A 26,347-nucleotide genomic window follows, 5' to 3' on the forward strand; every position below is an offset into this window, starting at 1 on the left:
AAAACACTGAATGGATTATCTTGGAAGGCTCCAAATTATGCTTTAGATGGAAAACATCACCAAAATATTCCTAAGAGCGTACAGAAGCATATGCCTGGAGAGAAGCAGGGGGCTATTCGTTCCTTCTCATGTCTCTATAGTGTTTGAGTGCCTGACTGAGAAAGGGAGACAGGCTGAAGGAAATAAGATTTTATAGCTACATGAATTATATGCATGCATCCATAGTTTTTAGCAAAGAGGACAAATATCTTTATCTAGACAATAGGGAAACAGGCTGATTTCGAACTTGCACTTTTGGCGTGAATAGTTCTTGCCCCTCCATCTCTGGGTACTGCTTTTCAGAATTGCCTGCGGCTACAGTACAGCACCTCAGATCCCCAAGGCCCATTGCCTAGCTCCTAATAGCCACTCTCCATCTGTGTCACATGAACAGCTGATGAGATAGCTCCAGTGTCTGTATTTTGGAGAGCACATACACCCAGGTTAAAATGCAGGGGTTGCCAAGGAGCAGTCAAAAGCCATTAGTGTTTGTGAAAATTTGCCTTGCAGCAGTTCCTTGGCACAGTGGAAAGGGGGTGTGTGCGGTGTGTCAGTGTGTGCGTGCACACATGCATGCGTGCATGTGTTTGTGCTACCTGGGAGGAGTTCTTCCAAAATAATATTTCTTCAAAATAATTGGCTTGTGATAAGCTGAGTAGGCTAATGGCTTTTTCTTTGATCACTCTCCATTCCTTTCATTTACCTTTTATTTGTGGTAAGTCAAAATAAAATAACATTTAAAAAAAAATCAACTTAGGGGTCTGATCAGGTCCTTCAGCAGATGGAAGAGAACTACTCAGCCTTGGGGCAGGGTGGTTGTAATGAAGTAGCCTGTCATTCTGTGAATAGTGAGGACCATCTCTTCTATGTGATGGAGGGTATCATATTGCAGTGAAAATGGGAATGTCAATAAAATTAATCTGCTAGCTCTTTGCTCTGCCTTTTTGGCTTCGTTAGTTAGAGGGTTGGATGGTGATGTTCCCCCCACTTTTTTAATGCTGTTTTGAACAGCTATCACAGGAAAGGTGTGTGGGCACCACTGATTAAGGTGAAAAAGAAATTAAAGTTTTGAGGTAAACAGTCTCCATGTAGCAGTAATGTGTTTGTTTTAGCAGCACCAAAGAACCAGAAGAGGCTACAGGAATTAGTTCGTGGGTCTATAGCATTCCTCAGGAAGCTATGGAGCGTCTATCTCAGGCTACATTGAGCACAGAGTTTATTGTTTTAGGCTTTCTTGGACAAGGTTTTTACTTAGCATGGGATTTATGGCATTTACTGCTAATGAATGTCTATTCTTAAATTACAAAAACCACCGTCTCAGTGCAATTCCCAGATGTCCTTCCAGGACCTCGGCTTCTTAAACACCAGCAGGGAGCATAAACTCTCCACTTCTCTGTTTTCCTCTTTCGTGTGGCTCCGGGCTAATGATGTGTAAGGAAAACACAGCAATCTATAAAGTCTCAGTGCTGTCCCAGTATTCTTCATTTATTTTGCATTTGATTACGCCACAAGTCGGATCTTGTTTCTTTCCTTTTTTAAAAGTTATTAGTTCAAATATTAATGTAGGAATATGGCATATATTGCTGCTCTTGATTGATGCCTTCCCAAAAACAGGAAGACGTGCTCGTATGAATTTTAAGAAAGTAGGGGTCCTGCAATGCCTTGCCAGAAGAGTTTTTCAGATACATAATTTAGATGCCCTCCAGGCAGGCTTTCAAGGCATTTTTGCTGGAGGGCAAGAAAAAATAACTATGACTGTTAAAAGTAAATGATTTTTGCTAATGCACAATTAATGCCAGGGAAAAGCACTGAAGAGAAAGATGTTGATGGAAAGTTCTGATTAAACAAGCAACTTACCTTGATGTGCATCTTTTTTTAAAGACAGAAGATAATGATCAGTGATGCAGACACAGAAGTTTTCATGTCTTGCAAATACTGTGTTTAGGGTCATACAAGGTATAAGTGTGCACATACACACCATGCTTGTGTAAGGAGCTGATAGCAAATGGAATGGGTTGAGCTGACAGTGTTTTATGTCCACTGAACAGTGACACATTTACTGTCACCTATGCTGAAGATCCCGAATATATAGACCACAGAACATTTAACTTGATTACCTACACCACGTATGGAGCATAGTTGCAAGGAATCTATTTACAATACATAGGTTTTCTGGTGGTAGATTTTCCCACATTGCATCCCATAATTGTCAAAGAGGTATTGCGCTGTGTCAACCACACCATTATAATTGAATTAATGATTTGTGTATGTGTGAGGCATAAAATTAGTGCCTGGGTAGACATGATATTTAATGTTTATGTATCTATATCAGCAATCATGATTAATAAGAAGTTGAAGATGCTTGATAGTGTCATATATGAAAGACACTTCAGTAGTGCTTCAGTAGTTAATCTGATTATTCTGATTGGTTTATACTTCTTGTTGATTATCTCTCATCCCATTTTTTATATTAGGAGATGGTTTAGACAACAGTGTAGCCTCTCCCGGCACAGGGGATGATGATGACCCAGACAAGGATAAAAAGCGTCAGAAGAAAAGAGGAATTTTTCCAAAAGTAGCAACAAATATCATGAGGGCATGGCTTTTCCAACATCTCACAGTAAGTCAATGCAAAAAAATAAATTGTTATTCATGTTTCACCATATTTTCTTTTAAGCAATGGTGACTGTTCGCTATTTTAGAGTAATGTTTTAGGCGGTTGGAAGTTGGTATTTCACTATAGAGTGTATTTCAGAATCATTACATGTTCTGTATCTTGAATATAATGCACAGTCCCTTGTGCAAAATGGGATTCAACTCAAGGACTGTCATTTTACTTTACTATCCAGTAATGAAAGCTTTTAAAAAACTGTTTTGAGGCGTGGGGGGTGGGGGTGGGGGGGTGGAATCACATACACAGAGCAATATGTTAGATAGTCACCACTGGAGTTCAGGCAGGCATAAATAACCTTTCAAGGCTCCACCCCAAATTGATCAGTCCTACTAGGTGACTGGTCAAAAATGGTGTGAGATTCCGATCTTTCTATTGTTGAATGTATGAGAACAGGCCCACCACCCAGGATGCCTGAGTCTTGAAGCTATGTTAGGTTTGAAATATAAAAGGATTACTATTACAACATTCATTGCAAGACTTAAGTGATGTCAGAGAATTCATTTGAAAATATTTCCTGTGTTGGTTTACATGTAATATATAGAATTTCATTTTTCTAGTTCCTCAGTTCTATAAGAGATTAAGCATCTGTTTAAAGTACTCTCCAGGTCCATTATCTTCAGAGCTAAGTATTTTGCTTCCTGGGCTGGGGACATAGGGAAAGATTAAACCTGTGAAAAAGAAACACTTTTAGCAGCAATCTATCTACATCTTCCTGTTTGCAGTTGGCTTTTTGTGTTGGTATTCTGTTGATGATTAGAGCTTTATCTAGGCATCAAAATACATTTTTGCCAAAGATGGTAGCTCTTTTAATTTACAGTGTAAATGGTAAAATTACCTCACTTTTCCTTCTATTTTCTTTTGGCTAATGCTTATATATAATCATCACAGGTATAAGGATTTATTTGTAATTATTAAAATTATGCATTTCTGTTGTGATAGATATTTGATACAATGTCATGGTTCCTGAACTGGATAACTCTTTTATCTGTGATGGGGACTAGTGAATAGCTCTGCTGGCAGAAGAGCTGAATGGTTTGGGTAGCAGTAGATCCACAATTCTAGACCATCATTTTGATGTAAGAGCATTATTAGCAAACTAAGGTGCATTGATCTGGCCTGTAGGGTCAGGATTAGCCAGAATAGCCAGTGCTTCTGTTGGAACAGTGGTTATTTTTGCCTTCAAGCTATGGCCATTTCAAAGGTCAGATGCCCTGTAGTACCCACTTGGCTCAGAGGAATTAGACAGAACATGAGTCTCTGGGCTGATTACTTAACCAAAGACAAAATAATGAGTCCTAAGCAAATACTGACTAATTGAAAGGGCTGTAAATCCATTACATATTGGTCAGGGATAATCAGGAGTATTTAATCACTTTTATCTATTCAGGAGCACTGAAGCTGCAACAGCAAAGCCCTGAACCTTGCCATGTGCTTATTATTCTCATCATTATCAAAATTACTTCACAGCTGTTCTTTGCTACATCACCTCAGCTGGAGATTTACTAACCTGTAAAATGTTTTTAATTTGGAAGTTGAGTGAGTGTGAGGGAGTTTTTGTTTTGTTTTGTTTTAGCTGAAGGAAGTGGTTAGAAGAGCAGCACAATCAATGACAGTGAAAAAAAACTTAAGGCTATGAATAATCCAGTTTATTTCATATAATCTTGCATGTTAATTTCTTTCACTCTTACTATGTTCTCCATATCTCCATGGATTTCTGTCATTGCCTTTTCCTTCTAAAAGAATGTGTGGGAAGTATTCCATGAATGCTTGCCAGAAGAATAATTTGTAACCTGTGTATCTTGAATAAGGTCTTCCTGGTTTTAGACTTCTTGAGATTCTGCCCTTCTTGAAATTTCTGCCCTCCACCTCCCATCAGATGAATTACGGAAATTCAGTAGCTTTGATGAGGATGGTCCTTGCATATGCTTAAAACAAGTTCCTTTGACATCTAGATTTTAATGAGTTTGTAGGTGTTGAAAGATTTACTGTGCTGTAATTCTCAGACCTGAGGACTGATAATGGAGACCTCCGACTAGTGTAGTGAAAATTCAAAAAAGATTTTTTGTCATAAACACATGCAGAGAAAGGAAAGAACTCTTTATTTAAATAGTCCTTTATTCTTGTTGCTTCTCAAGCTAGCTGTTTTTTCCCCCTTCAAAATACAACACTGGCCCAGTCATAAAGATAAACTGTAATGGATAAATATAATTTCAGATAAATGTCTCTTAAAAGAACCACTAATTTTAACACATTTTCCTTCACTGCTACTCTAACTTTATTTCAAATAAGTTTGTCCACCCTTTTGTGCTCCATGACCTGGTCTTGTAATACAATGCTCCTACAATGTACCCTTTTTCACATTCTTTTTTTAAAGAAACTAATTGAATTATCTCATTATTTTAATTTGTTAAGCAAATGTATTTTACATCTCAGGATGTGTTCTTAAAGAAGGGGCTGCTAAGGCTTTGCTCCTTGAATAGCCTATTGGTGCATTTTGACATTCATGCATTCTCATTAATGAAAGGAACATAAAAGAACTCTGGTTGTATTTTTTTTTTCAAACACCCAACCAGCATGGAACAACTTTTCCATAACCCACAGGGGTCTCTCTGCATATATTCTCAACTGCAAGCTATTGTCACCTCTTCTGAATACCTCAAAAGAACAAATAAAAAATACTAAAGGCCAACTGTAACAATTGTTAGTTGTTAGTTTCAATATGACAAAAATCATTAACCTCTGCTTTGCTTAGGAGGCAAGGCATTTTTTCTTCAAATGAAGCTAAGACATTTTTGTCTGGGAAAGCTATTTACTTCAAATTAATTATGTTTATTTAGAAAAATGTTTTCAAGCAGTAAATATTTTACAGAAAGGTAATATAGTTTAGCTTAGGGTTTGCTTCTTTGTATTTACTTAAGTGGCTTTTTGAACTTAGATGACAACTCTTCATGAATTAATTTGACCCAGTGGCTCTGTCTTTCATAATGCTGTTTCATAATTGTATGTATTACTTTCCCACTATTTAAATTTTGGAACAGTTTCTAAAAATAGAATACTGAAAATAGGCTACGCATAAAGGTTTTGTTGACAGAAATCTCCAGTGCTTTCGTGGTAGTTCTGTCATATTCTCATTCTGCAACTGGGATCTGCCTCATGTTTGGTATTACAATGGTACAGGCAGATGAAAGGATCTGAGGATGAATTGCTTGTAAATGTGCATGCTTTTTCTGGATAATATCCAGTATTTGAGTGGGTAAAGGAAATCCTAGCCTGGTAGTATAAGCTTTTCAGTAGTGCATAAAGATTATGATATCAGAAAGGTAAACCTGACATTAAGGCTGTTGTTATTCAACTTCAAAGATAGTTAAATAAAAGGAACAGCAAGAAATCTGACCCATGCAGCCTTTATTTATAGCCTTGGAAAACTCCTTTTTCCCCTCCATGCCAAACAGCCCTTTAGTACACTCAATTAGCCTCTCAGACATCTCTGCTTTCCTCCCTCAAGTGCTCCCCTATTTGCCCTGCAAAGAACATATTTGATCATGGAATGAAAACAGGAAGTGCCTGTGTACAAAGACACCTCTTGCTCACACTGGTTTTGAGCTAAAGGTTTTCTTATCATAGCAGCTACAGAAAAACTTGCTGCATGGTGCAGAACCTCTTTGAAAATAGATGTACATAATCAGGCAGCAGTTGTAGAGGAAGGAACTATGTAATTCCATGGGTTTTTACCTTGAGTCATCCAACCTTTCCTGCAGCACAGAGAATTGCACATTCATTCCATTCAATCTGCTTCCTTTAAAGTTTTAGCATGTACACAGATCTAAACATAGATTAATCTCTTTTAATGCAAGTATAAATAAGTTTTGTTTTTGCAAAAAGGTACTAATAAACCTCCTTACATCCTAGCCAACCAGACTTTTATTTTGCTGTTACATTTTTTTAAATTCTTTTGCAGAGTTTGCTTCAATTAATTAGAAGAATGTTGATTTTATTGCCCAAACTAAACATGTAGTCTTGCTCTAATCATGCATGGTTAATCTCACTCAACTTGGTTAGACTTGTATACATTGCTGAATTCCAGTTTCTCACCATATACAATATGAAACTAATTTGCTGTAAATCCAATAGAATTAATGGATAGTCCCTTAACTATGCTCTCTGAAGGCTGCTACTAGGACTTTGATTCCAAAAAGTGATAAATAGTTCATATGTGCAACCAATGAAGGGTTGAAGAGTAGTGAGCCTCCTAATCAAAACAGGGTTGAGAGAAAGACAGCTGGAAGAGCTGCATCATTTTTTTTCTATTTGCTTTGGTTCTTCAAACTGTTCTTCAGCTCAGACCCAGGCCAACAGTCAGGCACATGTTGATCAAGCAATCTTCTTTCTGCTTGGAATGTAGCCAGACACGTCCTGCCCATCGAGTGGGCCTGTTTCCTCACAGCACAAGTTTTGCTGCTTGAATCCTGGCTGCCTGTTAGCTCCTCCTCCTTCCCCTCCTCTCTGTTACAAAAACAGCATTTGCCTTTTGGCTGAGAGAAAACAGCACATTTTGGCCTGTGTGGGAGGGATTTGTTATATGGCTGCAAGCTACGCATAGGTGGAGCATCCTGGATTTTTCAGTCAGTCCTCCACTTTTCCTGAGTTCTGGTGCTGTTTTGGATCCTGTTCCTCTGCCCTGAGTTGCATACCTTAAGCCGCCATTCCCTTCTTTGTGTGATAGATATTGACATTGTATGTCAGACTGTGAGTGCCCTGACATGTCATCCAGTGGTCATGGTTTAAATTAACACCTCGCGGGACAAGGATGTCCAAGTTGCAGCATGCACTTAAGTTGATTTTTTGTGGTAGGGAACTGCTGTCTTGGAATACTATTGAACAGCATTAGAACAGTGTGGCACTCTGATTGTGAGGTAGGGGATGGTGCAACTCTGCTCTTGTGAGCAGCTACCCAGCTGTGGGGTTTCAGTGGCAGATAGCAGAGACACTCATTTTGTAGCAGGTTATGAAGTAAATCACCCATTGGTTTAGCTGCAGGACTGCAGAAAGAACAATGAATTGCCAAAGTGAAAAATGTGTATCTTAAATTTTCCTGGATGCCACACTAAGTCCATTCTATCCCATCCAGACTAACATCAGGAAGATGTTCTTTCAGATCAAAAACATATGGAGGATGATTGTGGTGAAATGGTGTAAAGTACTCTGTGCATGACCAGAGATTTTATTTATTTATCTATTTATTAAATAAAACATTTCTATGCCGCCCCTTGCCGTAGCCTCGGGGCGGCTCACAACATAGCACATTTTCATCAATAGCACAAGAAATAGAGCTAAACCTAACCCTAACTCTGTTGCTAAATTAAGTTCTGGTGGACTATGGCTTGATATAGTTAAAATACTTGGTTCACTGAATTTTTAGGAATTCATATTTGGTTTTTGAGGAATTGAATGAGGATATTTTTAGGGCAGGAAACTGCATATATCCAGGAACAAGTGTTTCCTACCATTTTAATGTTTCCTATTGATTTATTTGATGTTTTGGTTTTTGGCAAGCATATACATGTACTCTTCTATATACTCTTCTATTCATATAATTACACCACATGATAAGGTTTTAATTTCTAAATGAAATGTGCTTGGATTCAGCTTTGTCCAGTATGCAACTTTGTCTAGAATTCACGCTCATGCTTTTCACATGGAAGCTAGTCCCCCGGTCCAGGAATGTTTTGGACTAGCTACTGATTCTTAGTGGGGAGGCCATGGCATTCTCCACATGTTTAAAGATACTCATGGATCACTAAAGTATGAGCTACAATGAATAGACAGTCCTCATGCAAGAAGGGGCATAGCTGTTATACCAGCTGGAATTGGCAATAGTGCACCAAGCCATTGGATTCAGGAGGAGAAACATGTGGCATTCTGTTCCTCCAGGCAGAGTGCAACCCCTTTTCCAGTGGTGCCCATGCAAAGGTTCTGCCACTCACTAGAGCTGCCCATTTTCTGCTGTTCCTTGCTTTTGTATGCATTCATTTGTTTACTATAATTGTTTTCTGCCTCTTTGAAGCCAAGCAATAAAAACAGTATCCGAACGAACGAACAAACAAACCTAAGTGAAATATAAAGAACAGCTTTTAAAACCATAACAGTTTATGAAAACACATTAAAAAGATGTGTCTTGACCTCTGGCTGCTGATCGGAATGCCTGATCTGTTGTCTGTCTGGTTAAAGGAGAAGGATGCTGAAGGCTCTGGATGGCAGGGACAGTCCAGGAGGGGGAATGAGAACAGCCAGCATGTCAGTGCCAGGAGCAGAGGTTCTTTATGTGGAAAGCAACTTCTTCACAATTTTCCCACTTGCTACTTAGAGGTGATAGCCCACCCTCCTCTCATGAAAAGCCATGACATCCCTCTGGGGTAACTGTCGCAGTTGGGAGCAGCATTGCAGTGGTTCTACTCCTACCTGGAGTGTCAGCTTCAAAAGTGGTGCTTGAGATATTTATCAGCCCCATGGATTGCCCAATAGGGTTTTCCTTAGGATTGATCTTGACCCCCATCCTATACATGAAATGTTAAGTAGAGTCCTCTGGAGTTCTGGAGCAGATGCCATCAGCATGTTGATATTGAGCTTAGGGTCCTCCTTGATACGTCTTTGTCACTTGACTCAGGTGGCCTCAGTGGCAAAGAGTGCCTCTGGCCAGCTTCATCTGGTGGTCAGCTATGCCCCTATCTGGACAGGGATAGTCTGGCCTCAGTAATCTTGTCTTTGGTAATTTTTGCAATGCAAGTTGTATAAGGCAGGCCCTAACGACAGAAGCTGCAGCTTGGGCAAAATGTGCCAACCAGACTAATAACTGGAACCTTTTAATATCAGTTATCCTAGAATAGTAGAGTTGAAAGGGGCCAAGAAGTTCACCAATTTACATCTTCTCACTTCTGCTTCATTTGCATTGGCTGCATGTATGTTCTAAGCCCAATTCAAGGTGATGGTCTGAGTTTATAAAGATCTTCATGGTTTGAACTTAAAAAAACTTCATGGCTTCAGCCAACAAAACCTGTTGGAATGCCTCCTCTCACTGCAAAGCACCTGGACATTACATATAGCATCTGAGGCCTTCCTTCAAATGCCACTGCAAGGGTGGTTTCATGGGTGGCAATGTGAAAGATGGCCTTCTCTGTAGTAGCCCTCAAATAATGAAATAATCTCCCTACTGAGGCCTGCCTGGCATTAACTTTAGTATCTTTTTGGTACCAGGTTGAGGCCACCCTCTTTGCTGAGGCATGTACAAACTCTAAATAGTACATGGGGATGGTGGGTGGGATAGTACCACCTGTTTTTATGCAGACCTAGAAGAATGGCATGGTTTTAGCAGTGTAGTTGTGAAAAATGTGGTTTTAAATTAATGTAATTTCAGGATGTTACATTGTTGTTCTATTCTGTATTGTATTTTACTGCATTTATTACTTTTGTTCACCCAGAAAGCTTAGGCTGTTGGGCAATACAGAACTTAAATGCTTAACTAAATAACTGTATTTTGAAGTTCGAATTTCACAGTCAGGCACACGACAAGATCCTATGGAAATAGTTCCCTCCCTTGGCTTGGCTTGAATGCACTATTTTTAAAATAGTGTATTCATTTTACATGAAATCCAGAGCCACTGGACTGTTTACCATTGTATTCTACCATCAAGACAGTTTTTAAATTTTTGTATAACAAAGTCAAATGATGGTGAATATAGTGAGTCTTATAGTTATTCATATAAGGATGTGCCAGTTTTATCAAAAAAAGGTGCTTTTGCGGGGCAAAGATATATGCTTCATGCAACAACAGTCTGCATGAGAAAGAAAGAGACAGTATGTTCTTTAAGCTCTACTGATTTTTCTACAAAAAGGATGAAAACATCTGTGAATTGTCTGAGGATGAAGTTTTTCAGGACTAGTTGAAACTCCGTTTAATTCCAGGAAATAATGTCACAGAGTATGAAATTGCACTCTTTGATTAATTTTTACTTCATATTGTGGTATCCTAAGAATTTATATTATGCATCTGTGTTTCTAATTATCTACAAGTTTGCATTTATTGCATTCTCTCTCACTCGCTCTTTCTCTCTGTAATATTTTAATGCATAAATGTATGCATTAAACATATTTTAATGCATAAGCATTTTGTAATACTTTTGGGAGCATGTGGACTGGCATTTCAAAAGGTTGCCAGGTTTCAGAGAGATTTCTTGATTTATTTGTTTCAGCCTCAATGTCAGAGTCCCCTCCCCCACATACACACCTTATCAGCTCAGTTGCTACAGATGTTCTTTGAAGAGAAAACTTTAGATATCAGTGCAACCTTGTATAGGCATAATGCCCAAATGTGGAGGTGCCCCATATCTCCCTTATAGCACGATTGTACTGATGAAGGATTGTAGTATGGAATGGAAGATCCTTGCATGCCTATATAGCACACAAAAAGCCCATCCAGTCTTTCTCTCAGACCACACCATCAAATCTCTCCTTCCATAGTTGGTCAGACAATACCCATCAGGAAAACAGATTACCCATCATTTTACAATTGCTCTGCCCCCCCCCCCCCCCCAGCATTTTCTATTCTGGAGAGTTGGAGGACTTTTCAGAGCAAATTTGGGGGGAAGCAGGGAGGAGGAGATGAAGGGGAAGTTTTATTGCATGAAAACTAGAATGTTAACATGTTGGATAGCACCCCAGATTGTTTTTTTAAGGTAAAAGGAGTTCAGCAATCCCAGCAGAAGAATGCAAAGAATGTCAATGCATAGCTGACGTACAAACCCTGCCTTACAGATATTCAGTGCCTCAAACTACGAAATACAATTGCATTCTGAATTTTCTTTGCAGAGAAAAGCGCTGCACTTGTACACATCTTCATGCAAACTGCAAAATGGCTTATTTCTCACTATTTTAATAGTAATGAGGGTTCTGCTGCACCTTCATGTGCCTTTCTTCCTGCTTCCTCCTGCCTTTTCCCTAAGATTAACTGTTGAGCACAGAATGGCTGAGCAAGTGGGGAAAGGGGCAGGTTGCAAGTAAAGTATAGCACAGTCTTTCTCTTTGTCCCTTGCTCAACAAGAGAAGGGCAGGGGGGAATCCAAAAAGCCAAATGAAATCCCAGATCTCTTATACACTTTCCCTTCTGCAAAGAATGAGGGATGTGCCAATTCTGCCCTATTTTTTCTAGACTTAAAGAGACAGACAAAAATTTGAAGGTGTGGCTTGCACTGAGAAGTCATAAACTGTGCTTCAACCAAGTGTGGAAATAGCTACTTCAAGTGAGTAAAACTAACAGGGTTTTGAAGGCATGCTTGGGGTTGTTCAGGTGCTGGTGACAAATGGTAGAGTACGTAAGGAATAAAATGAAAGCAAAGGGGGAAAAATCAAAGTGGTTAAATTATCTTGTTGCAAAAATAAGCTAACACAAAGACCTCACTGTCTGGTTGGTCATGGATGCTTGGGTGCTTACAGTAAGTAACTTCTGTACTGCTCTCAGTGATCAGCATTGTTTGAAGAAACTATAGTAGCTTCTCCAGGCCACCAGGCAGCATTTGCTTAATGTCCTGCCCAAGCAAGGCTTGTGTCATCCAAACACTGAGATAATGGTGTTTTAAAAGGCAAACCAACCCCAGGCAAATTTTGGACTATGCAACAGTAAATGTATCCATGCCAAGTCCCATGCTGAAAGAATGCATTGGGTACCTGCACTTAAGAGAAATTATAGACTTCAAAACAAAGAGTATCAGTGGCTTTGAGATTGGACTCAAGATGGGAAAGACCAAAATGAGAAAGAGCTTGACTTTGAGGTTTGTAATGAGATCTCATGAATGCTGCTTCTCACTTGATTGAGTTAAAGCTGTCAGAGCACTTGTCATGGTCAGCTTGGAGTGGCATACTCAGCTAGACCATACTGATTCCATCTTACCCATGTCCAAGAAACAGAAACCCCCCTTTCTCAATTACTTGCCAGTCTCTGCTAAAGCTAAAGGCTAGATCATCTGGATGCTAGCACTGTGATGCCGATGCCGTAGCTGAGGTCATCTCAAGCCCAAGGGCCTGCACTTAGCAAACCTGTTGAATAATACACTGCCCAAGTACTTAAACAATGAAGAATCCTCTAGACTTGATCTCAGAGCTGGGTGTGAGCCCTTAATGGATAGTCAGCAGACCAAAAAAAAAAAAAACCCAAAGAAAAAAAATCCTAAGAGATTTCTCCGGAATCTTCACCAAGACAAGTGGGAAGGAACCAAAGGAGAAATTCTCCACTAGAAAAGGAAGTTGAGCATCTTTTTCTCTCAGTATTGATACTAAGAACATCTCTCCTAGCAAGTCGGAGAGATTGATGCTGGCACCAGAGATGATTACACCAGGGTTGTTCTCTGGTACAGATTCCCTGAGAAGGGTTGGGGGAAAGATCTGACACAGGCACCAGGAGAACCTCGCTACAGAGATTGTGGGTCTCTTTGAAGCTATTAAATGGCTATCAGTCCTATTGACTGATTTTTCCAAGTGATTGTGAATCGCCCTGTTGGGCGTAGCAGATCGGCGGCAAAAATCATTAACATAGTGCCTGTGGGCTGCTTGTGTGTCGGCGCTGATTGTCGGCACTGATTAGGAGGGCGCTGCTCGACCTGGGACACTGCTCGGCTTGGGATCGGCCATGTGGTCGCATGCTGAGTGCTTCCTGCCGGCGGCGACCATTGTGTAAACGTGTGACCCCAAGATGTGGGTTCCGGCACCTTTTTTTTTCCCCCCAAAAAAAGCACTGGAAGTATGTATCCTCTTTCTCCTTCAGAGACAAAGTCATTCTGTCCATTTCAGCACAATCCAGAATCTTCTGTCAAAATCAGTTCATCGGTGTGTGGTTCTTCACTCTTCCAATGTTGGCAAATGCAATCCTTGCGGCCAGTAATTATATGTAAAATCAAATACATAGCTTGTTTATTGACATCATCAGGTACAATGCCTAGTAAAAAGACTTCAAGTTTAAATATTAAAATTTTTTGTAACATTTCCTCAAGCCATTTATGGATTTTAGCCCAATATTTTTTTGCCTTATCACAAGTCCACCACATATGATAGAAGGTACCTGGTTTATGTTTGCATTTCCAACATCCATTTGACATATTTGAAAACATCTTTGCTAATCTATTTGGTGATAGATACCATCTATAAAACATTTTATGGAGATTTTCTTTATATGAGGTTGCTAAAGTTACCTTAATATTTCTTTCCCACTACTTTTGCCATTTCTGTAACTCAATATTGTGCCCATGTTATCATAGTTTCCTTAACTTGTTCATCTTCCATTCTCATATCCAAAAGAAAATTATACAGTCTTTTAATCATTTTCTCATCTGATTTTAAGATCACTTGGTCAAATGCTGTTAACTCCTTATGAAAACCACACATTTTATAATCTTTAACATATCTCAATTGTATTTGAACCTTATGCCACCAAGAGATATTAATACCCTCCTCTTGTAGTTCTTGGCTCGATTTCAATCCTCTATCATTATCCAAAATATCATCATACTTCACAATCATATCAAAATTCAATGTATTTGGATATACAAGAGCTTCCATAGGCGAAAGCCACCTTGGCAACTTAAGTGTACAGTTTTGTCTTTAATTTTTCCCACACCAACATTAATGACTTTCTAATATAATGATTTAAGAAACAACCCTGTGTCTTACACTTCTCATACCACATATAAGCATGCCAACCCATTTGTAGATCATGCCCTTCAAGATAAAGGATTCTCTTATTTCTTAAAGTTATTCCATTCTTTTAGCCACGTTAAGACAGAAGCTTGATAGTACAACATCCAATCAGGCAGGCCAAAACCCCCAATCCCTTTGGCCTCCTGAAGCATTTTTACTTTAATCCTTGGTTTCTTCTTTTGCCATATAAATCTCAAAACTTGGGTGTTTAGATCATCAAAAAAATTTATCAATTTTTATGGGAATTGTTTGAAATAAAAATAAAAACTTTGGCAATATATTCATTTTAACTATTGCTATTCTTCCCAACAACGATAATTGTGAATTAGTCCATTTTTCCAGATCACTCTTAATTTCTTAATGTAGTACATTTAGCTGTAAGAAAAATTTCCAAATATTTAACCTTTTTAACAATTTGAAGATCTACTTGTTCCATCAAAGTTGTTCTCTGCTTCAGTGTGAGATTTTTCACTAGCAATTTTGTCTTTTCTCTATTTATTTTCATCCCAGTAACTTCACCATACTCTTCTATCTTTTGTAAAAGTTTAGGCATTGTTACCAAGAATAACATCTAGAATAAAAACTAAATCATCTGCAAATGCTTGCAGTTTATAGCTTTCATCTCTAATTCTAGCACCTTTAATATCCATATCTTCTCTGATATTTCTATTTAACACTTCTAAAATCAATATAAATAACAATGGTGATAGTGGATATCCTTGTCTTGTGCCCCTTTGAATGTCTATAGTATTTGTAAGTTCTCCATTGATTATTATCCTGGCAGTTTGTTTTTGGTAAATATTTGGTAAATATTTATTAATATTGCATTAATAAATTTTCCACCAAATTCCATTTGTGCTAGTTGTTGTTTCATAAATTGCCAGCTAACATTGTCAAAGGCCTTCTGTGCATCATGGAACAATAATGCCATTGGTTTTTCAGAGTGGATTTCATAATATTCTAGAATATTTAAAATAGTTCTCATATTATTTCTCATTTGTCTTTTAGGGAGAAAGCCATTTTGAGCTGGGTGTATAAAGTCCATTAGATACCTCTTCAGTCTTTCTGCCATTACAGAGGCAAAAATTTTGCAATCCACGTTTAAAAGTGATATAGGTCTATAGTTTTGGATCTGTGTCAAGTCTGTATTGTCTTTTGGTATTAAGGTAATATTTGCCTTGGTCCAGGTATTTGGTATTTTAGCATCTAACAGTACTGCATTACATATATCCTTAAAGGGCATAGACTGGATTCCTTCAAAAGCTTTATAAAACTCTGCTGGTAGACCATCCGGGCCAGGAGTTTTATCATCCTTTTGTCTCTTGATTACCTGTTATTTCTGTCATTGTAATTTCCTCATTAAATATTTTTTGGTATTTCTCCGACATCTTTAGTAGGTTTACTTTATGGATATACTCATCAGCTTTCTCAACTGGAATTTCTTTATTTTGGTACAGCTTTACAAAAAAGTCTTCCACTATTTTCTTGATTGACCTACTTTGTACCTGCAGTTGTCCTTCTCCATCCTTCACTTTATATATTAGTCGCTTTTCTCTTTCCTTCTTTAGTTTATAACCTAACCATCACCCTGGTTTATTAACATTTTCAAAAAAGGTTATGTTTGGTTAATTTCATTTGTTTGGTAAGTTCATTTATATCTAAGAGGTTCAGTTTATGTTTTAAAATATTCATTTGTGTCTTAAGATCTTTTTTAGATGGGTCTTCCTGTAGCTCCTGTTCAAGCTTTGCCAGTTCATCTACTAGTTTAAATCGTTCCTGCTTTCTCTTTTTATTTATTTTTACTGAATATGTTATTATCAGAGCTCTAACATATGATTTAGCTGTATCCCAAACATTTTGCAAAGAGGTTTCTTCAGCTTTATTTACTTTGAAAGAAAAATTTCAGTTCCTGGGTTATTTCTTCTTTAAAGTTTTTATCGTTTAGTAGAGATTTATTAAATACCCATCTGGGTGTTTTTGTTGTCCCGTTCAGTGTCATGGTTACAGGATTATGATCTGCCCAGACATTTGTACCTATTTCGGCTTCTAACAAATCTGGAACTAAGTCTGGGGTTATCCAAATCATATCAATTTTAGACCATGACCTATGTCTATTCGAGTAGAAAGTATACTTAGCAGAAATTGAATTTTTATACCTCCAGGTGTCTATTAGTCTAACTTCTTCTAATATGTTAAAACAGGACTTTGGAAGTATCCTCCTACCTTTTTTCTCCTTAGTCTCACTCTTGTCTATTTTTTTTTATCTACAATTGCATTGAAGTCTCTTTCTTTGTGATTTTTGTCCCCTCGCATCTTGTGAATGAACTCAGTAAATTTATTTTTAGATTTGTCACTGAAATAGGATATAATCAGTGTGGTCTAGTGGCTGGATTTTTGTTTCAGTGAATAACTTTGGACTAGCACAGTTCAGACATAACAAGAAGCCTAGCTTTTTCACTATCTGACTTAACTATGGCAAACTTTGTACTCTGGCAGTCCCTATCTCCTTTTTCACATGCCAGAGGAGTTCAAAACCAACCGCTTCTAGTTTAAAATGAACCACAGTAAAGTTGGAGTGCAAGCAACTGTTAAAGTGTAGTTTTAGAAAAATCTGGAATCTGAAACCATGGTTTGATTGTGGATTGTTACCACAAACCATCGTTTAAAGAAATTAGAACAACTGACATTCAGTTTATTTCTGGTTTGTTTAAACTAGAAGCTAAAGCTTCTTATTTCCTCCTCCAGCATGTAGAAGAGGAGGCTGCAGGGAAAGTGTGAACTTGGGGCTCACTACAGCTCATTCATGCAGTTGAAAATAGTGATTGCCCATTATGTCTGAACAGAGCCATTATCTCTGGGCTCTAATGGGTTGTTATGAGTGCAAAATGTTGCCCTCTTAGAAAGGTGAGGGCTTATTATTCATTTGATGGTATTATACAAATTATAAACCATTTTTCACTAAGCTATCAAAGCAATAAGCATAACTGCAATCAAAATACAAATATAGGGCTAAAAAGGTATATACTAGCTGGTGGGGTATCACCTAAGCTTGCTGATGGAATACTGTTCAATGAATATTAGTAATTTGGCACATGAGATCATCAAGCACAATCCAGTTTTTAGAACTTATTGATTAGGGAGCCTGTTATTTTCCTATTGAGTATTATATGATATTTTGTCATATAAGCTGTTAGAATGGTAACAATCAAAATATGATTGTCCAGCTACTTTTAAACTCCAGGAATGTTACGTTATTAAGTGTTTTGCAATTTTGTTCTTGCATTAGCAGGTCATAACCAAGCAAGTTTCAACTTACCAGTTATGGCTTAGCTTATCTTAATTTAAAACATGGTTTTATTGGTATTTTACATTTTAAGCAGGATCACTGCTGCATGCTGCCCTGTCGAAATCCTGTGTGCCCAGGCAGCATGCACAAGCAGTGTGTGAATTGACTCTTGTACATAACTAGCTATGCTAACTCTGAAGCATGTTTTCGACAACATTTGCTTAGAATGCTTAGAATTGCAGTCTAAGTGTAAGAAGGAAATTTTGGCTGAATTGCTTAGAACCTAAAAGTTTAGATTAGGACTGGTACTCCTGTATCCAATGAAACATAGTTTTGATAGACAGCAAGGGTCTGACTGATGACAGAATAGGAATATCCTGCAGAAGCTAAAGTACTGGTGGTCAGTCTGTGCTATTTTGCTTCTTGGCTGCTGCCATTTTGTAAATATTTACCACCAAGCTGTATCAGCCTCCCAGGATTTGATCAGTGTAATCCTATTAGAGTAGACACCTTGGCAGGAGAGGAGGGGACCATTTTGGTACAATATAAAAGATGGATGATTAATATAGTGTTTTCATGCCTTAACTTACGTAATTACTTACTGTTATTCTGTCTTGGGGGATTTTTCTAGTGTAAGAATTTTTTGCGGGGGAGCACATTACCCTACTCTTGGTGCCTGTACATGGTATAGCATTGTAACAATGTATAGCAAGCCCTCCTTTCTCTAGGAAAGTCAATCAGGTGAATTTGTAATAAACTGGTATCTTATCATTTTTATCTGTACAGCTTATTATATTTATTTGCCTTGAACTGTGGCATATATAAATAGAAAAACAGGAGAGAACAAGCTGTGAGATACTAAAGTTTTACTTAAAAACAGGGGAAGAAGATAGATGCAGGGTTAGTGAGATAATAAAAAGTGATGCTTATTAAGCTACAAAGATTATTACTACTTCTGAAAGTCACCATCCTTTAAGTTATAATAACCTATGTATTTTCTGAGGGCTCAGTGGTTGGTCGTCTAGGTTTGAAATATATAAAATGATGGAAAGAGTGAAGCTAAATGTGTCGTGTCCTACTTTAATGGTTAGTTCACTCTATTATTATTATTACTGCCATTACAGCTATTATTACTACTACCACTTTCTCTATCAGTACTATCAGCCACTAACAAATTGATTTCTTTAGCGGTCATGATGAAAAAGACTGAGTCTTGGTTATTGAAGTCTTCTCTTATTTTTCTAAGGAGCTTTTTGCAACACCATAACATGCAATACCATTCCTGACTTAAAAGGGATTTGAACTTCTGTACATCTGGGAAACTATGTTCCCAAGGCACAGGCAGACTTAGGAGTCAGAATTCTAAACACTTGCCTGTTACTTAAATGTCAGATTTTTGTTCCTTTTTTCTGGAGACTGCCATGGTTTTAATGGATTTCTGAATGTCCCCTATGGCATAATAGTGTCATCTATGGAATATTTTTGGAATTGCTCCTCTAGTAACATACATAGTGATATCTTAACTTTTGAATTGGTCAACGATGTGAATTTTTCAGAAATTCTCTGCCTTGCTAATTTATCTTTAATGAAAAATCTGTGTGGATATTATCCATGCATATATCAGCAAGGGAATAATGCCAAACACATCCCTGCATCATGACAACAACTGTGATAAGTGATTTTACTTCCAACTGGATATCGCAAAGCTCATGAGTGATACACTGTAGCAAAACAGAAATCTATTTACATGTATAAAATGCTAAAGAATGTATAATTGGAAAACCAGTGTACTGTGTGAGCAATTTAGGGTTAAAAACCCTCTTCTTATATCCTCTCATATTTTTTTCATGCTTTCTTTCATTGTTTATTTTCTGCTAATTTGCACAAAATAATTTAAGGCATACAGTGAAATAGATGCATTTCACTGTTGTTGATTGTTTGACTTTTAAAGGTTTGTAATTATAAGAATAAACTTGCATTTGCTTGAAATTCTTCTACCATTCTGTAAGCTTTTTCTGAATGGCTCAGGTTCTTTTTGGTGCTGGCTTCATAGGAGTTCTGCTATAAATCTTGGTAGCACATTGTGACATTTTTAGCCTATCCTGATAACAAAATCACTCATATCTGTCACAAATTAAGTTTTACACTTTTGGCAGTAAAATCTGTGGTGTCCAGGATATTGTCCAGCCAGGTATTGCTGGAGAACTTTCAGTTTTTAGGGCCTGAAAATGTTGACAAGTTGCTTGGCAAACTTTGACCACCCTTCTGTTTACACAATGATTTAAAGCTTTAAAGCTTATTAAATCTAGTAGAGAGAGGTCGACTGGCTGGATCTGGGCTGTAAATTCCTCCTTCCTGAAAGACAGTGTGGTTCCAGTCTTTCTCAAGTTTATGGTAGTAAGGTATTTTCTGGAAACATGAACCAACATTGGACCTGGAAGATATAAATAATTAGAACATTGGTGGCTAACTTTGCTTCCTGTGCAATGTACCAGAACAGGTGGTAGATGATCAGGGCCAGGCAAGCCAGATGAAACAGATTTTCTAGGTAATTTGGGTCATGGTTTTGGCCTTGTTTAGTACTGAATTTGGCTTAGTCACCTTGTAGGATGACCTTTCTCAGGAGATAAACAGAAGTGTGTGACCCTGCTGGGTTTCCCGAATCTCTCAAAGGCTTTCAATGTGGTATGCTTTCAGAGACACTGGAAATATTCACGTGTCATTGCAAGCAATATTACACTGTTTCTCTAGAGTATGGATTTTTGCCTTAGCCTTAGGTCAGATGGTTGCATGGTTCTCACAGCAACATGGTTCTGCTCACCCTCATCTATTGTCCTGGTATTGCTGCACATTCTCGTAGCTCCCACAAGGAAAATCCCCTTCTACAATGTGTTTTTCCTTGAGAATCTCAACTGCCTCTTCCTGATTGGTCTGCTGAAGTTTTGAGGTAGATTATAACTTTTTCCTCTCTGGAAAGTTTTGCCTCTGTAATGCTTCCCAACTACTCTAGCTCCCAAGGGGTTTTTAAAATTAAAATAAAATAAACACGTTTGTTCTGATTCAGATTCGCTTCCTTTCTTCCTGAATCAGAGAGTGAATAGAGTGATTAACACATCAGTCAACCACTAGGAACAAAGGAAGCAATGACACATGTTGTTGGGGTGCTATGGTTGCTAGAGACATATGGCTAGAGTGGCCGCTATGTTGCTGCTCTTTCCACAGTCATGATGCTTCCTCACCACCAATGATAAAATAGAACTTCTAGATCCAGGCATCATGAGAAGTCATGGTGAAGCATGGAAACCTTAGAACAAAGTGTTGAATAGTTCCTTGGTTTCAGAAAACCAAGCATAACACACAGAAACTCTGTAACAGTGTTCTGACTGCTTGACAGACCAACAACAGTGCAAATTGACCATGGTTTCTCATGATGTGTGAACCCGGGTACAGAGTTGGGTGTGGGAGGTAACAGTTTTCCAGTAGTTCTATTCATACTGTGATGGAAGTTAACAGAAAGTATTGCTGGGGAATTTGTGCTCAACCTCATGGTTTTTAACTAAGTGATCCCTCAGATTTTCACTTTATGTCTGTACGTGAAACTGCTCGGTGAGTTTCATCAGGAAATTGTGACTTAGTTTGTATGACATGACAACCCATGATAAATTATTGTTGTTGTTATTGTGGAATTCAAGCCCAACACAATGGCTTCAGCTTGGTTTGATAACAACACACAAAACAACCTGAAAGCCCATAATGACTTAACAGGTTGTTGGCCATGGTTGTTGTTTGCAGAGTGTGTTCTAATGGCATATGAACAAAAAGCCTTCAGAACAGATTGGCAAGAGAAGTTGAAACTCCAACCTGCTTGTGACCTTGCAGACTCACTACCTGTATGCCAGGTTGGCAAAACCTATGCCTGAATTCCATTTGCAGTTACTGCTTGCTCTGTATAAGTGGGAAAATTGAGCAAATAGAGCAGCCATTGACCATGAAATCTGTAGACCCCTATTTACTTACTTATTTATGTAATTTCCCTGGATAATATACAGATTTAGTTGTATAAAAACATGGTGGAGGGAAAAATCAGAGGACAAAACTATGTACACCCCCATAGACTAAAGGATAAAAATGCAGATTTGGGGATGATTTGCATTTTTCAGCCTTCACCAATTTGGGGGAGATTTATGTAAATTCACCTTAATTGGAACTAGTGCAAGTAGACCCAAATTCTTAGGCAACCCCATCTCCCAATCCATTAATTAATGGAGGACCAAATAAAAGGTATCTCCCAATCTGCAAACATAACATCTGTACATCCCCAGTTTTCTATTTTTTAATAAAGTTGTGCCTCAAAGGCCTCTGGGATATAGGCTGAGAAGGAGTGAGGGACCAAAGGTCTAATGTATCATGACAAACCAAGGAGTACCTGATTATCTGATGGCAGCAATTTGAGTTAGTTACTGATTAAACAAGCCACCATAGTTTGTTTTTAAGGTGGCCCATTGTGATGTATGAACTCACCCTTAGAGTGCAGTGCCATCAACTATGCTGATGACATGTAGCTCTATTTCTCTTCTTCATCAGATCAGGGTGAGGCAGTAGAAGTGCTTAATCTGTACCTGGCCATGAGAATGGACTGGATGAGGGCCAATAAACTGAAGCTCAGACCAGACAAGACAGAGATACTGTTAGTGGGTGGTTCATCTGTCCAGGTGAGTAGTGTTCAACCTGTTCTAGAAGGGGTTGCACTCTCCCTATAGGAGTAAGTTCCTAGCTTGGGGATGTTCATAGACTCATTATTCTCAGTAGAAGCATACATTTTGGCATGGAGCTTCTTTTATAGGTTAGGCTGATATACATGCTATGACCTTATTTGTTCAGAACCAGCCTGCCTTCAGTGTTCCATGACCTGGGAACCTCTTTAGATCATGCAGTGCATTGTAAGTGGGGCTGACCTTAAATATGGTCTGGAAATTTCAGCTAGCAAAAAATATGCCTAGGGCACTGACCAGTACTGAGTCTGATATGGTATTACCTTTACTATCAGTTTGGTCCTGGACCCAAATCAAAGTGCCAGTCTTAACTTACAAAGCCTTTTGTAGCTTGGAGTCACAGTATCTGATGGAGCACCTCTTCATATTTATTCTGAGCCTAGGACATCATTGGAAGCTTGCTAAGGTATGACAGGCGCTTACTTGGGAGGAGGCCTTTTTGGTAGGTCCCACATTGTGGAATGTCCTCCCTGGAGTGCTCCACCTGGCACTTGATATTTTTGGAGAGTACTAGATTTTTAATTCTCTCTGGTCTTTTAATCCTTTGTTACTATGTTTTAAGTAATGCTATTTTAATGATACTTTTAGATTTTGCTGTTGTGGTGGTGCCTGTTGTTTTAGCCTCTGCTACTTTGAGTTGATTGCTACTTTTAATTGATTGTTTTATTATGCTGTTTTTGTTTTGATTTATTTATGTTTTTATCATACATCTCCTTGAGAGCTATTAGCTCTTGTGTGTGGGGGTGATGAATAAATCTTATAGATGCTGTAGGTAAAAAAGTTTTGCATACTGTTGGGGAGGGGGATCCCACTTTTTCTTGTGGGTCTGAAAGTACCTTTGCAAACAATTTGTAAGTACTATCATTTATCTTAGCTTTTTGAAACCTAAATGAGTATCCCACATATTCTGGGTACAATATTTTCTCCAAATGTGATGCATTCAGAGAAAAACAGTGTGGAAAGTGCAGTAAATTCTCCAGAACTAATACCAATAGAGATGAACAGCTGTATGTGCTCTGCAAAAATACCTTATAAGAAACAAAAGAATGCTGGTCTCCTAAATAATGATGTATAAAAGTTACTTGAGCATTCTTCAACTTGTTACATTTCATATTTGGCTTTCAGGGATGTTACTACTACTGAAATTGGGTGATGATGTGGCCACTACATTGTCGAAAGACTTCTTTTCATCCTAAGCTAGAGTGCTAGAAAACTTTTTCCTAGGACTTCACATTCTTTCCAGCAAGCCCTCAGGGCTAATGAGCTTTCCACTCTTTGCCCTGTAGGTTTCCTCTAGGAAAAGCTAGCTAGCCTAAAAGAGCCCAAATATCACACAACTGAGCTGGTGGGAAATTCAAACTGTTTCCAGCAAAGAAGTCAATAGAACTGCTGTAATGAAAGGTATTGTTCAGAGTGAGATTGCTGTGTTATGGATCTCATGCTGAATATCAACTTTGGATGGTTTTTTATTATTATGAAACTAGCCTGAGGCCAAACTGGTGTGAGTCTGAAAGAGGCACAGAAGGAAAGAGAGAGTATTTGGAGTATCAGAACCTTTAAGGGCTTTATTCCCTAAAAATGTAGAAGAGATTGAAGAAGTGTGGTCTAAGAGAGCCCCTGCAGTAATCTTTTCAACTGCTCCCCTCTTCCCACAATAGCTGTTTATCATTTGGAGATAGAGGATGTCTGCAAAGTAAATAAATGAGTAATAATGAAAGGCAGGCAGCACAGGAAAGATACATTGGAGTAAAAGGACAAACATAGAAATAATATTAGCAACGATGTTATTAGCAAAATGGGACGGCGGTCTTGTTGATAAGTAGGTGGAATAATATGAATGAAAAATTGTTGGGAACCTCCTTTCCTTAAAATGATTAGAACTCCGCTGAAGAAAATTATTTGATAAATAATGGTGAGAATTATTCTTCAGTTGCAAGAACTACTTTGAATCTCAAAGTGCAAAACAGGTTTTTCTCTCTCATAGCAGAATTTAGTTGTCTGTTAAGAACTTTTATCATGTATCTCCTATTTTCATGTCTAAGTGACATCTATGAAAGCAAGTATCTCATTTTTACACTTGTAAGAATACATGCATGTGAAAGAGGTGTCTATAAAATTAACAGACTAAAGTATTAATACAATCTAAAGTCAGTCATTGTCATTGTAAGTGTGTCACCTATCCATTACATGGTCTGGTAACCATTGGGAATTACAGTTGCTGTCCACTAGATAACAGACCTCCCGTAGGATGCACTAGCATTTGTGCTGTGTATGTTCACTTTCTTTCTGGCAAGATTTTGACCCACATGTAATGGCAACCCAGAGTACAGGTTAAGTATGCATTGTTTCTGAATCATGTCAGGTCGTTATGGTTTAGCTATGGATTGTTAACTCTGAACAACCTAGAACTCACAATAAACTATGGTTCTTCTCCTGAGTTATTCGTGGTTAACAGTCTTTAGTTAAACCTTAGTGTGGGGTTTACACATAAAAATAACCCATAATTCAGGGACAGCCTATACCCAGACCATTCTCTGAGTTGTTGTACATGCAAATTAACCCAAGAGGACATGACTGGACAACTTGTGGTCCTCTATATATGTTGGCCTACAACTTCTATCATTCCTAGTCAGCATAGCTGATAATAAAGGTTGATGGGAGTTGTAGGCCAAAATATCTGAAGGGCCACAAGTTGCCCACTGCTGTTATAGAATAATAACTGGCATTACAGCAGTTGTTAATTGTTGGAACGGTTAGTTATATTTTAATGGTTGATAGGTTTTATGAATCCAGCACTTTATGTTTCCGGAATGCAGACTGGAAATCAGTTTTGGTCTTTGTTCTTTTGTTGTGACACTTCCAAACTGGAATTATTGGGGGAAAAAAAGCTGGTTAACTCTGGTTTATGGTTTATTGCACTCAAGCAAAACAGGATTTAAACTGTATTTTAAATCTGGTGTTCTCTAATAAATCCTGGCTTGTCCGGGTGCAATAACCCATAGTTCTTGCTTGGGACACAATGCTAAGCTATCCCTGCCTTATTTTTTTACCTTCTCTTTCATAAGGCGGAGTGAAATAAGCATAAAATGAATTGCATTCACAAGAACACAGCTCATTCACAATTGGTTTAACAATTCAGGATTCCTGGTATATGTGTAAACAGTCAATGGTAAAATTGCATGCAACAATAGACTGGTGTTAGAGAATGAGAGAGCTTGTGCAAGGGTTTATACAAGTGGAACAACATACCATATTTTTCGCTCTATAAGACGCACTTTTTTCCCCCTCAAAAGTAAGGGGAAATGTCTGTGTGTCTTATAGAGCGTGTGTGTGTGCCCAATGCCCGGGACGCTGCCGGCCCACCTGCACCATGTGGCACCACCTGGCCAGCACGCGCTCGGCGCGTGCTGCTCTGCCGCCCCCCCCCCCCCAGCGCAGGTGAGAGCTGTGCTGCTCAGGGGGAGTGGTGTGGAGGAGAAGGAGCCACGGGCTTTAACCCGCCAGCCGCACGGAGAGACGGACTTCTCACCCCCACCGCCCGGGAAGACCTGCTGCTGCTGCTGCGGAGGAGGAGCCGCGGGCTTCAACCTGCCGGCTGCATGGAGAGACGGACTGCTCACCCCCACTGCCTGGGAAGACCTGCCGTGGAGGAGGGGGAGCCGCAGGCTTTAACCCGCCGGCCGCACGGAGAGACGGATTGCTCACCCCCACTGCCCGGGAAGACCTGCCGCCGCGCCACCTGGAAGACCACTGCTGGCACACTGCCGGTCCAGCTGCACCACACCTGGCCGGCATGCACTCAGTGTGCCCTGCTCCGCCCCTCTCCTCTGGCACAGG

General features: G+C 38.8%; 1 protein-coding gene across 11 annotated transcripts in view; it reads left to right on the forward strand.

The window, feature by feature from the left end:
- Positions 1–26,347, forward strand: part of MEIS2 (Meis homeobox 2) — a 277,832-nt gene that overhangs the window by 75,219 nt on the left and 176,266 nt on the right. For all 11 annotated transcript variants that reach the window (XM_044436094.1, XM_044436097.1, XM_044436098.1 and 8 more), the window contains one exon: positions 2,514–2,659. In XM_044436094.1, coding sequence (XP_044292029.1) covers positions 2,514–2,659 — 146 coding nt within the window. The remainder of the gene's footprint in view (positions 1–2,513; positions 2,660–26,347) is intronic.

Source organism: Varanus komodoensis, unplaced genomic scaffold, assembly GCF_004798865.1.
Source record: "Varanus komodoensis strain SLA01 unplaced genomic scaffold, ASM479886v1 scaffold3, whole genome shotgun sequence".
Lineage (NCBI taxonomy): Eukaryota > Metazoa > Chordata > Lepidosauria > Squamata > Varanidae > Varanus > Varanus komodoensis.